General features: G+C 46.2%; 1 protein-coding gene across 2 annotated transcripts in view; it reads right to left on the reverse strand.

The window, feature by feature from the left end:
* Positions 1-827: 827 nt before the first annotated feature.
* Positions 828-14007, reverse strand: part of NIPAL3 (NIPA like domain containing 3) — a 43680-nt gene continuing 30500 nt past the window's right edge. For both annotated transcript variants that reach the window (XM_072975102.1, XM_072975104.1), the window contains exons 8-11: positions 12263-12351; positions 10732-10795; positions 8720-8814; positions 828-4736 (exon numbers count right to left, since the gene is read on the reverse strand). In XM_072975102.1, the coding sequence (XP_072831203.1) occupies positions 4537-4736; positions 8720-8814; positions 10732-10795; positions 12263-12351 (448 nt within the window). In that variant the 3' untranslated portion in view covers positions 828-4536. The remainder of the gene's footprint in view (positions 4737-8719; positions 8815-10731; positions 10796-12262; positions 12352-14007) is intronic.

Genomic DNA, 14007 nt, shown 5'->3' on the forward strand with positions numbered 1-14007 from the left:
TAGGACCTGAGACTTGGGTTCTTCATCTGTAAAATGGGGGTAATATTAAAACTTACCTCATAGGATTGTTATCAAGGAGACTTGAGATATTCATGAGGTCTTTGTATAGTGTGTGGCATATAATAAGTGCTTATTAAACATGTGAGTATATAGACATTATCCTGTGTGTAGGTATAAATAAATATTTTTGGCACTATTCCACACTTGCCTTTGTAGATTGGAACTTATAATGAAGAGAGACATGTGTGCTTAGAATTACTTAAGAAAAATCATTAAACATTCATTATATATAATTTAATGTCCTTATGGGATGCTGGACATAGTTCTAAGATTTTATTAACTCATCTGATCCTCATAATAACCCTTAGGTAGATACTGTTACTATTCTGGTTTTACAGATGAGGCACAGAGAGTTTAAGCAACTTGTCCAATGCCACACAGCTACTAAGTAGTGAGCTAGGAGTCAAACCTAAGCGGAGTGGCCATAGAGTCTGTGCTCTTCACTACTGCAGGGGGCAAAAAAGTGCTTCATTCAGCCTTAACTGCAATCGAAGGGCATCTCGAGATCTGCACTGTTACTACAGCAGCCACTAGATATATGTGGATATTTAAATTTAAGATAACTGAATTTAAATAAAACTAAAAATCCAGTTCCTAGGTCACATTTACCACATTTAAAGTGCTCAATAGCCACACGTGGATAGTGGCTGCCGTGTGGGCAGCATAGACGTAGAACATTTCCATCATCGCAGAAAATTCTATTGGACAGCACTGTTCTAGTTAACTCTAGAAAGTATTAACCAAACATAAGACTCAAACTCAACAGGTGTCACATGGGTTTGTTTTAATTAAATACCACTTCAGAATGTTATTTGCACCTAGCACACACATTTTTTTGAAAAATAAGACATGCCACATATTAGTCACTAAATTAACAAAATGTAAGCATCCACATAGAATATATTCTAAGGTGACTTCACTTACACAGCTTCTCAGAGAAACACACATTAAGATGTTTTGCTTATGAGCCAGCCTTGGACCAGATTTGGAATTCACCAGGCTGCAGGTTGGAGGTTCCCCAACACTACCCTGATGGACATCTTGGACCCACACTGTACCATCAAGCTGCCTGGTTTCCACCAGAAAAGCAAGGGAGAGGTCAGTCCTGCTTTCCTACCCAATTTTCAGTTCCATCCTGCAAAAACCTCCCATGACCTTAAGCTTAATGTGATGACATCGTCAGACCTGCAGCTTCCTGGGGGGGGGGGGTGGTGGAGCCGGGCTAAGCTCTCTTTAAAATCTTCAGGCATCAGTCTGTGAAGAACTGGTCCTAATGTCTGATTAGGGAACCCAGAATCCCAGCCTTTAGAACAGAGGGACAGAATTGAGTAGGGAGAGGAAGCCAGAGAACAAATGGAACATTTAAAAAGTTTGGTAACCTGGCCTTAGATACTGGCTGCGAGGAAGGAGATAGAAGCGTGATGTGTCATGTTGCTTGTAGCAATCAAGAGGACTTGAGGGGGGGGGGCAGTGAGAACCATAAAAAAATAAAATGGGCAGTGAATGGAAAGTTGATGTCCTCCCTGCCCTGTCCTAACAGCAAGTGCTGCTTATCTGTCACTAGCAAACAGTGCATTTACACTCGGGGACAAAGACGGGGAAATGCTCGCCGGAGACAGGATTCTCGAGACCATGGCTCCACCTCAGCTGTTCTTGCCTGACGACATGACCTAACTTGGCTTCCACTCGGGAAGCCACCACAACACTGCGCAGCCTTCCAGTACTCAGCTTCCAGTACTCGGAGGATGCTGCTAGTGCCCTAAAGCTGAAGGCAGGGAAGCTGCCCAGGCCCCCGAAGCAGCTCCCAGGCAGCACTGAACCCATGATCGTCAGCCGACCTGAGATGATGATGCACTTTTATCCACTCATCTTTCTTGCCTGGCTGGAGGTTAAAAGACCTGTAATGGAACAATGGGAAGGGGGCAGAGGAAGGCTGGGAGGGTGTAGTATGCTGAGTGATCACCTGGGTTTGACCCATGTGAACGGCCTCCCTGCTCACCTTCCCTTTATCCACTTGGCCTTCACACCCCCTCTTTGCCCACTTTAGAACCATTGCCTGGACAATCTGAATAGCAGCAAAATTGGATTTTAATTCCCCTTAAATGTTTTGTTCTTGCAGCGTGCAGCCTGATCTTGAAAAGTGGCTTTTATCACCCCTTTAGACTTTTCCTCCACACTGCACAAGGCCTACTTTCCAATCAGTGCTCATCCTGCCATTCTCTTCCTCATGAACCATCAATGGCTCCCATGCCTTGTAGGCATTCAGGTCTCTCCAAGATTCCACCTCCACTGCTTATCTTTCCAGGCTCCTCTCCCGCCACCTACCCTGGCTCACTCTTTGATACCTCCCAACCCATCTCTGTGTCTTTACAAATGCTGGCCCCTCTGCCCAGGGGTGATCACTTTACTTTCTCTGCTTTGCTCAGATCTTAGCTAGATTTTAGTTGCCACCCACCAATGAGTGGAGCCAAAATCATCTCCAATTTTGAATACCCAGTTCTGGGCTCGGGGCCTGTGACCTTTAGCAGGGCCTCCACAACTCTCACTTTCTGTGGTCTGCTGCTGCACTGGGGTGTCTGTGTCTCCCACTGCTGGCCTGGAGGCAGAAACCATGTCTTTTTCTTGTAACCCTTACCATCCAAATGTTTAACACAGAGTAAGTGTCTCATGAATATTGTTTAATTAAGTTGACACCTATCCTAAAGGAAAAAAAGTCGCTGTCTGTTACCTTCTTAGGCATGTAAGACACAATACAGAAGTGGTTAAGACACAATACAGAAGTGGTTATCACAGGAAACAGACATCGGTTTTGAAGTCAAGGTACTAAATCAGTATTAAGCACAATCCATAAAGGTTAATGATCTATCAACACTGGTCTATTAACACTGTTATCTTGCCTCTTGGTTCAAGGTTGCCTAAGAAAGCTGTTAAGTGTAGTTCTAGTGAGTAATCACTGGATGGAGGAATGCCACAAACCCTATGGGGATTATTCGGCCTGCCAAATGAACCCCCAAGAGGAACCAGGAATGGTAATTTCGACTTCCCAGCAGGGGTGTGTCGGGCTTTTAGCAAACCATTCCTCTCAGTTATCAGGCTTTCAAGGTGTGTGATATTTGGATTACCTGCTGGTGTGTCGGGCTTTTAGCAAACCATTCCTCTCAGTTATCAGGCTTTCAAGGTGTGTGATATTTGGATTACCTGCCTCAGAATCACATGTGCTGTCAGTTAAGAATGCAGACTCTGGGGCCTGGTCCCAGTCCCACTTAATCAGAGTGTCTGGTTGGGGTGTAAGAATCTGCATTTTAAATAAACTCTCTAAGGGAGCTTTATTTTCATGAGAGTTTGCAAAGCTTTATCTGCCATTCTCAATAGTACACAGTCAGTCTAGGGGAAGACGTTTGTGTATGCAGCCAGCCAGACACAGCAGCCCCATTTCTGAGGAGGCTTACTTCTCCCAGATGTATGTGCCCAGGAATGAGGACCCAAAGAGTCTACCGACACCAAGGAAGTTAACCAATGACTCAGGTTTGGTTTGTTGATCTAGAAAGGAGAGGATGGAGGAGAGTGAGCGAGGCTGTCTCTGAAATGAGCACCCCTAGTTCTCCCAGAGGGCACCAGATGTGCAGGAAAATACACAGGAAACAGCCAGGTTGCCTGTCTGTCCTTTTATAAGTGATGCAATCACCTTTTGCAAAATGAAAAGGGATTTTTCTTCCTTTATGGGCAGAAGTCTCATCACCCCTGCTCCTGTCTTTCTTCTTCTTCCCCTTCTCTTAAGTCTCAGTTTCCTTTGGTTGGGGGATTGGGGAGGAAAGCAATCATGTAGTTCACAGAACCAAAACCAAGTTAGTTTTCAGGGTAGATCCAGGACAAAGACATCAAGCACATGTTCGCTGGAAATGCACAATCAGAAAGCAGATGTGCGCTTCTAACAGGCGAGTGACAGAATGTTACACCCAGGGCTGGCTCACCATGCCATGTGAAGGTGACACAAATGTTATCACAGGTACAGAATCAGTGAGCCGGGTAGACATCAGGTCTGTACAGGAGGTGGGGGAAGACTGGATTTAGAGGTCTCCAGCCTTTCAGTGGATTTGGAAAGTAAGAGCAGAATCTTGGCCTTGTTTCAGTTCTGAAGAATGTGGCCACCTTTGGTCACTGACTGGGGGAAGCTTCAGTCACCATCCTCAAGGATGACAAAGACCTTGCAAAACTGGTTGGGCTGAACTCCGTACCCCTCACCTAGAATACTGCTTTCAACCCCCACCCTCATCATTTGAAATTTCCAGGACCAGGATAATCTACCCTTTGCCAGAGTCAAAGGCTTTTCAAGATCCTCATCCATAGAGTTCTTGGATTTAAAAAAAAAAAAAAAAAAGGCTTGAAAGCCAAGTTTCAGAATTAAGGGTTGAACCACTGTCAGCACGGCTTGAGCAGCTATAAATGGAGGGCAGGTGAGTCTCCTTCGAGGCAGGCTCATTCCTTCTTGGTGTGTTCCAGGACTCGGTAGGGAACCCCGGAGGCGCTTCTGGAGCTGTGTTCTTCCTGCATGACAGGCAGTGTGGCAGGAGCATAGATCTCAGAAATGTTGTCATTGTTTTCCAGGGCCCCGTAGGAGAAAGAAGCTTTGAGGTCGGGCTGCACTGTCATCCCCTTGTCATGCATGGTTTGCATACCTGAAATGAAATCCATTCCCCTCCTCAGTCATGATGTGGTCAGGGGGCCAAAGGAGACCGTAGCTTCCTCTATCCCGCCACAGACTATTTACTGTGCTCAGGAGCTAATCATGGTCATTGTCAATTTCCTGAATGCTTTAGATTGAAAAAAGAGCCCCATAAATATACATTAGAAATATAACGGTTGCTAAGCAACAAAGGATGAACCTTCAGGAAATATGCACACAGACCAGCCACTGTCAAGAGAAGCCACCCATTGGCTCAGAACAAGGTGGGAATGTCTGGGCCATAGGGGGAGCGGAACCAGCGCTGTGTGCTGAACGTGGTAGATGCCAGTGCTTTTCTGCTGAATGAAATCAGGATCCAGAAAACTTCGTTATACTGTTGAGAGGAGAGAGTAACTTTTGTGTCACGAATATGTGATGGTGACACCGTGTATTTGTAATGCCCAGAGGGAGAGTTCTGAGCTTTAACCTTAACATCCCTGATCCACATATGGGGTAAGGTGTGGTTTTGCTTATCCTGTGCACACTGATTTTGGATTTCTACCTACATATGAGGGCAAAGACTTTAGTCAGTTATCTCTGTAATTCCCCTAGTCAGGTGGGGTGTGGTCTCCTCTGAGGCCAATTCTTTTCCTGGTAGGGAATTAAGATCCTTCAAATTCTCTTAGCCCTTGGCTGAGTCATAAGAAATTGAATGCAAAGTATCTTCCATGAAACTATGGTGATAGTAACAGCTGACATCTGACTGCTTCATACGCCCTAGGCACTGGCTGAGTGCTTTAGCAGGAATAGTAACAACAGTGGCAGTAATGATGATGGCTAATGAGCACTGAATGTTTAGTTGGTGGCAGACACTATTCTAAATCGTTATCAAGTTTTATCTCACGTGATTCTCACAACTACTAATTAGGAAAATGAGGCAGCTGGAGGTTAAGGAACTTGCTTGAGGTCACCAAGCTAAGTGGCCGTGCCAGGGTTCAAGCTCAGGTGGTTTAAATTCTGAAGCCCACACTTAACCAGAATGCTGTGTGTACTCTCTGTACACCTGCACTTAATCCTCAAAAATCCTATGACAGAAGTATGCTACTATCCTCCTTTTCTGGATAAGAACACAGAGATTCAGAGAGGTAAAGTAAACTTGTCATGCAGCTAATAAGAGACAGAGCTGGGATCTGATAGCAAAGCCTGTGCTCTCATTCCACTCTGCAAGCGGCTTGGGGAGACCCAGTCTGTGGAAGGCCCTTTGCTTCCACTTTGCACAGGTGGGAATTTGAAGGGTACAGTTTAAGAGTTTGTCGTTTGGATTGTGGGGGAGGCAGATTGGGAGAAGATGAGGGGTTGCCTGTATCTCAGGGAAGAGAGTTGGTTTACCAGGCACAGTTTAATTTTATCAGTGGTCTCTAGCCAAAACTCACCAGGAATACACCCACAGTCTAACAAATTTGGGTTTCTTGATGCATTGCAATGAAGGAGATGTTCACCATAAGCACTGCGGAGTGTTTCAATACGAGGGTATCAGAAAGGACTTACTGCAAGATTTGGCTTGTGTTAGGTGATTCAGGGAGGGTTGAAGGAAGCAGGGCTTTGCTTTGGATGGCTGCTGTCAGGAAGTGGGGATAGTCCTATAACTGGGGATCCTAATGATTCTTATCTAGAAGGAAAGAAGACTAGCTGGACACTAACGCTGCGATTGGTCAGGAAGCAGCAGTCACTCATGTTAGAGGGATGGCTGCTCTTTTTTTGTGGTGTGGACAATGTTCATGTTCTGCCTGTGTTTGGACATGATAGCGGAGTGGTCCTGTTTGCGTCTTGATCCATCACAGTCACATGGTGACTTTGTCTGATGATGTTTTGTGAAGTGCTCTGTGGTCAGCCATGAACACCAAGGCCCAGCTGTGGGAGCCAGGCCAGCTCCCAGCCTTCAGGGACTGCTTTTCTCCTTCTCATTTTCTAGAAGTCTTTGGGATGCTAAAAGGCTTATTTAAAGCTTCTCCCAGTTGTGACACAGAGTGAATTTTTGGAATTTGTTGCTTCTTGAACCATGGCTACTGGTCAGTTGTGAAGATACTATTCTAGGTAGACCAAGAGCAAGGTCCTGATGCCAAACAGAGAAACCAGCTGAAAAGCAACTCTGTGTAAGCAGTTTTCTTCATATGTTCTACCTGCCGTCAGGTCAAACAAGTGCTTGAAATCTTCGAAGTTTTTTTTTAAAGCAAAAGGCAAATGAAACCAAATTCAACCAGGCATCTACCAGGTCCCAGACACTGTGCGAGGGGGTCTTTAACTTATCATCCCACAACCCTGGGAAAAGGAACCCCAATTTACAATTGAGGGCAGAGGCCTTGGGGGGTCCAGGTGCCCAAGGTCATTCAGCAGGTAGGTGGTGGAGCTGGGATTTGAATCCACGTCATCTGAACTCCAAGCCCATGCTCCTCTTCGTAGTACAAACCCATGTCTACTCAGAAATCCTGATACGCCACAGCAAGAGGGCAGGGTCTCCTTTCTCCAAAGTCCGACTTCCCACCAATCACAAGCACAAAGAAGAAGCGAGAGCCACATCCACAGACAGACCACGGAACACTGATATGTAAGATTACCTTAGGTTACCTTCTACCTTCTACCAGAAAATACATCTCTATATATGCATATGCAAATACTTATATAGACGTATACACATACACAGTTGATAAACACACAAACACACGTGTACATACACATACTTGCACACACAGAGTTGACACCTCACCTATCTGGAATTCAGCTATCCAGCGCCCTCATCTATCCGGAACACAGCCGAGAAACAAGGAAGTAAGCAAAAAAGGCATCTGAGCAGCCAGATTAGATGTTTACAAAGTCCATGCACTAAATAAAGCTCATGCACTTAACTCCTAGGAGAAACCTTAAGGCCCCAGTTCGGAGCTTATTTATATTAATTTTCTACACGATTCGAACAACTTGGGTCAAATGAGAAGATTGACACGGAGCCGCTATACGCAGGTCACAGCACGAATGACAGACAACAAACAGCTTATTAGCAAGAGATGAAGAAATAATATAAAAAGTGGACACACAAACCCTGGGGCCACTTAGAGCAGGGGCACCTCAGTCAGCCCTGAGAACACGCCTGCCTCCCAGAGTACTTTATTAAGCAGTGTTAAGTATTAAGCAGTACTTTGCACCAGCACTGTGACTGCTGTCTTAGTGAAGGCTGGGAGATGATGTTTTGGAGACAGTTCCATCTTATGTAGCTAAAATAAAAATTAATTTTGAGTTGAAGAATGAAAGCTAGCGGTTGCTAGCACCCTATAATAGAATTTAGGTCGGCAACCCTAGATGGGGCTGGCCCAGGGTCTTAACTTTACTAATCTGGATCCCTTGAGGCTGGGCAGGGAGCCTCCAGTTCTCCACAAGCCCCGCCACTCCCTCTGGTGCAGTCCTCGGCTGATTGGCACATTTATGTTCCTGCCGTTTGAACCTGTGCTTCTCAGGGTGAACCCTTAGCTCCCTGGGGAATTATTTCCAGAACAATCCACTCCCTTGTGGAATCTAAGGGGTGAGGTTACAGTATTTGAACTTCACTCATCCTGCCTTCCTTCCCCTCTCTGATCATTCCATTCCGCTTAGATGAATGGGTTTTTTTCCCTTTGCAGGCAGGAAGCCTGGTGCTGCAGATCGTAATTATATGCAGTGTGATTTCGGACTGTCTTTAAAAGATCCCCAAACAGACATGAGAACTGGCAAGATGTGCTCAAAACCAATTGAGGTGCCTCAGCCATTGCCTCCTCTTCCGCAAACTGAGATTAAACAAAAAACCAAAAAAAAAAATAAAATAAAAGAGAGAGAGAGACAGTCACACCGTAACGGCACAGCACGCCGTCCCTGTACCAAACCCAGAGGCTGCTTGCCTCCTGAAGCAGGAGGCAGCAGTCATTCTGTCGGGATGGGCTGGCCAGCTGGAGACATGGGGTTTGACGTTACCTGGCATGGCATCCATGGAGATATAGGGCTCGAAGGGAATGGCCCGCTTCCTGTGACGTGTGATTAAGAAGACGCCCAAGAATGCGATGAGGCACCTGAGGGGCACAAGCAAGGGAGGAAGAGAGGGAAGGCCAGAGTGAGGTTGGGAGGGATACTTTCAAACCTGGGTAATGGGGAAAAAAGGGAAAAGAGGGTTGCAGGCTGTAGAGGGGGCTTGCTGCTGGGCGGCCCTGAGATCAGCAGGGAGCAGATGCCAGATGAATGTCAGCCAACGTGGCCCACACGAGCCTCAGTCAGGACAAATTAGGCTCTTCTGGGCAAAACCCTCACTGTTCTTCTTCCCCACTTACCCTGTATCTCAACCTTATCTTTCAAAAAAAATGTTTTTAATTTAGAAAGTTCTTTATGGCCTAAATTCAATCAATACAGGAGCAGAGAAAGCAAAAATTGGAAAGCCCCTGTACTCCCCTAGTCCCTTCCCCCACCCCCAACAGATGTGTATTCTTCCAGAGTCTGTTTTGTTTTTTTCTTTTCCCTAGAGCTTGGATAAACAAGCGCACTTTCTAAACATTGAGGTATAATTTACATGCAAGAAAATGCGCAGTCCCTAGACATGGAGCTGAATGAATTTCACTTGTGTACACACTCGTGTGATCGCCATCCAGGCCAAGAGGGAAGACATTTCCATCCCCTCCACCCCAGAAAGTTTCCTTGTGCCCCCTCCCAATTGATGCTAACCCTTCCCTAGAGGAAACCAGTGTTCTGACTTCCACAGATTGGATTTGCCTGTTCTCGAACTGCTTGTAAGTTCAGTCTTGCAGTGTGTACTCTTTTATGTCTGGTTCTTTCACCCAATAAAGGTTTTCAAGATTCATCTACTTCATTGTGTGTACTAGTTGTTCATTTTTTTTAAAAAAATATTTTTCTTTTTTCGTGGAACAGACCTGAGAGTCCAACTAATTGATTGATTGATTGATTGATAGGGAGGAAGGTAAGTAGGTTTGCTTATTTATTTACTTTTAATGGAGGTACTGGGGATTGAACCCAGGACCTCATGCGTGCTAAGCATGCGCTCTGCCACTTGAGCTATGCCCTTCCTCCTCAGTATCTTTAACTGTTGTGTTGAACCCACTGTCTGAACACACTGTAATTTGTTTCCTACTCGCCTATTGAGGACATTTAGGTTGTCTCTAACTCGGGCATATTATGAATAAAGCTACTGTAAGTTTCGTGTACAAATCACTTTGTCAATATATGTACTCATTTCTTTTGGGTCTATATCTAGAAGTGGATTTGCTGGATCATAGGGTACACTGTACATTAAAAAAATGTAACTTTAATGCATCTTAGACATTGTTCTATGTCAGGACCTACAGACTGGCCTCAATTTTTCAAAGTGGCAGTAATTACATGGATATAATATAATGTATTTAACCCATATTTTACTGATAGGCACTGAGGTTGCTTCCAATTATTTGCTTACACAATTGATTTTAAAATTAATGAACACCCTCATATATGGATCTTTATGTCCCATTTCCATACTTTTCCAAGGTAAATGATTAGAAATGGATCCTCATTTAAGAATTTTACTGGTATTGCCACATTGTCCTCCCACATTAGAGAACTTCGCACACTGGCAGACAGCCGGTCCCCTCACCCTTTTGCCAACATGGGATGTCACCCATCCTATTGGCTTTTGCAAAATGATGACGTTTAATGTAGCTTCAATATGCATTTCTTTGATCTGAGGTGAGATTGAGAGTCTTCATGTGTCAAAATATGATGTTTTCAAAGTGATAAGGTGGTTAAAGCCCAAAAGAAGAAAGGAAAAGGAGAAAAGGCCCTCTGGGGAGTAACATGCTCGCCTCTGGGGACAGAGCTCCCAATGCTGACTGTGCCTCTGGCTCTAAAGGATTGCCTGGGAGGCTGAAGCTGGAGTGGAGAGACGGGGCAACCTGCCTGGAATTTATGCACCGCGACCTGGGGCCCGGGAGTGGGCTGGGACTCACCCCAGTGCAAACATGCAGACGTGCAGCACGTCCTCCCCGATGAAATCCAAGTAAAAGATCGCGCCTGCAGCAGCAAACGATAGAAAACACAGGTGAGCTGTTTTCAGATCAACTACACTCGCCAGTCTGTCTAGGATTTGGCTAAGCTCTCTCCCCTGCAGGAAACCAAAGTGATCAAAAAATACTATGACTGCACCTAGTAAGATATTAGAAGAATGGAGTAAAAGCCATTTGGGGAAACATTGTTTTTTCTTTCTCCCCCTTCTAAGCCCGTCTTACTGCCATCTTTTTTTCCCCCTTAATTTTTTACTTTGAGATATTAGACTCACAAAAATAGCATGGAGTTCCCATGTACTCTTCACCCAGCGTTTCCCAATAAAATGACACTATGATTTAATCTACTGACCTTACTTACCAGTTTTTACACTCTCCTTTCCCCCATCTTTCTTAAGATGGAAAACCAAGGCTTTGTGTTTAAGCCATCGAAACTCTCTAACCTCACACGGCCAGCAGACATCAAGCCCTGCAGCACGGGAGTGCACGGGCCTGCACCCTTACCCTGCGGCCAGCATCCGTCTGGACTCATTCTGCCTCCATGCGCCTCCTGCAGTATACCGGAGCTCCGGATTCCTCGCCTAGCTTCTGGCTCAATCACGATGTTTGCTATTCCTTTCAAACTTGCCTGGACCAAAGTTGTTGACCACAACTTACATCTCTGCATTAGGTTAGCTTTCTGGCTGCTCTGGGGCAATGCTCCACCCCAACCCTGGTACCACTCACAGCACAGGCTCTGGCAGGGTTCGTGCCCTCTCGATTCCTCCCTCCGTGAGCAGGATTTGGGCACCACTTGTCTAAAGTGCGGGGCAAAGCATGTAGCTTTATGGCCAGGCCTTCCTCAAAGGGAGGCACACTGGTTCTTACTGGTCTTTCTACTCTGAAACTTTAGCCACCATTGCCAACTAAAAACAAACAAACACTGATATGCTTACAGCCTGTGAAGCCACCTAAGGAAAAGAAAAAATACAAGGGTGAAGTAGAAGAAAAGGGGAATGTAATAATGATGATGATCGCTTACTGAGCCCCTGTTATGTATACATTCATCTCTAAAAATTACACAGCAGAAATGTGTGGTCACTTGGCCAGTGGACGCTGTGGAGCTAGCAGATGATGGTACGCATTGTAAACGAAACCTCACACAGGCAGTACAAAGTTGGCGACATTTGGATTGTACATATTTCAATTCTAGGAGGTAAGTGTTAGCACTCCCATTTTATGAATGTGGATCTGAGGCTCAGAGAGGTGAAGTGATTTTCCCACAGTCACACATCTCTGTGTCAGTGCAGGGGTGCAAACCCAGGACTCCCTGTCTCTAAATTCTGCACTTTTCCCACAAAACCATCTACAACTGTGGTGGTAGAACAAGTCAGCGGAGTTGGCCTTCAGACAGAGGCAGCGTCCCCTCCCTCCACACTAGGGTAGTGTACCTGCTGTCAAGGTAGAAGACAGAAATCTAGCCACCAGCCAGGCTTACCTGCTGTGATGGCGACGGTCGTGGACAGGATGTAGCCCACACTGGCAATCAAAGAGGAGTCGTACATCTGGGAGGCTTGACCTAAAAACCTTCAACACAGGAGCACTTGGGTCAGTGGGCAGTGGGGATGTCAGAAAGGCGGAGGTGAAAGCCGATGACAGCAGGCTTGTTTTGAAATACAAAGATGATGCACAAAGAACACTCCTTGGGTTTATAAAGATGCCAGCCTTGGGTCTCCCCCAGGCTGGGGTCCACGCTTTGCTGCCATTTTCCTCTGGACACTCAGCCCGAGGCCCAGCCCCCTCCCCTGCGCGGGCCATGCCTTCCCCGTCTCACACCCCTGACCCCGTGGTTCCTATCGTTCGAAATGCCCTTTTCCTCACCTCTGTGTCCCCTGTGTCCCCAACCCACCGAAAAGCCATTCTTGGTCTCTTAAACACTCCAAGGAACTCTTACAGCACTGGTCACATTCTGCCTCATGTTGTAATTTTTTTAAACAAATTTTCTTCTTAATTCAACAATCACGTTCTCACTACAATCTCCATCCAGGGTAACCCTCATCTTTTGGGGATATATTCTTTGTCCATTCTCTGCACAGCATTTTGGTTATTATCGCATAGCTGCTTACTCCACAACACACTTCCCACCCAACTGTAATTGCCTGTTTCCTGGGCTGTCCCCCGACCAGGGTTGTGAGCTCCTCCGCTCTGTAAACCATATAAACACAATTCTCGGATGATTATATCAGAGGAACAAGAATGTTTCTGAATGCTGGTAATCTGTATTTTGATTAAGGATCCTACAGTGTTGTTTGATAGGCTTCATTTAGACTATGTGTGAACTTAATATATGTTAATTAATGAAACTGAATGGTTTTACTGTGTTTAAAAAAATAGTTAAGTGACTGCAGTTCATCTCTCCTTGTGCGGAAGGCCCATCACGGCCGACACACAGCAGGCCCTCGGTACATGCATGCTGACTGCGTGAGTGAGACACTTCCCGAGGCGGGCAGGGCACCGATCCCCTCTGGAACCCCTGGAGGGCACAGCACAGAGCCTGGCACCAAAATCGCTGCAGTAGGACTAAGCATAGCGATAACTGACAAAGTAATAGGAGTGATTGTCACGAAAGGAGCTGCTGTTTATTGGACGTAATCCTGGGGGCCGTACTAAGAGCCTCTGTGATTCTCCTCTTATTTCTGGATGAGGAATCTGTGCCTTAGAGAAGAGGAGGAGGAGGAGGAGGCGTAGGGCAGAGGGGTGAGGGGTGCAGGATGGGCAGGGAGCCAGATGCCCGGCTTCCAGTCTCAGCTCTGCCACTTCCTGGCCCCTTAACTTCGCTTTGCTGCAGTTCCTTATAGGCAAAATGAGGATAACATCACAATTGCGGGAATCAAATGAATTCAAGTTCACGTGAAGGCAGTGAGAGCAGTGCTTACACTGGGCACCCAGGCAGTGACCCCCACGATCCCCGGAGGTGCTGCTGGTGGACATTGAGCCTTGGCGCTGGAGTCCAGGGCCTGAGCTGCCCGAGGCTGACCAGCCCCACCCACCACACTGAAACCTGCACCGTCCCCCCTCCTGGCCCCACGCGGGACTCACGTGCCTCCTCCTAGGCACCGGGGCTCAGGCGTGAACAAGGTCCAGGCCCACCCTCATAACTGCTGCTACTGAGGGAGAAATGGTCACCTTGCTCTTCCACTTGGAAAGGTTTCTTGAGGACAAGAAACAACAACTTTCTGTCTG

The sequence above is a fragment of the Vicugna pacos genome, chromosome 13 (genome assembly GCF_048564905.1).
Source record: "Vicugna pacos chromosome 13, VicPac4, whole genome shotgun sequence".
NCBI classification, from domain to species: Eukaryota; Metazoa; Chordata; class Mammalia; order Artiodactyla; family Camelidae; genus Vicugna; species Vicugna pacos.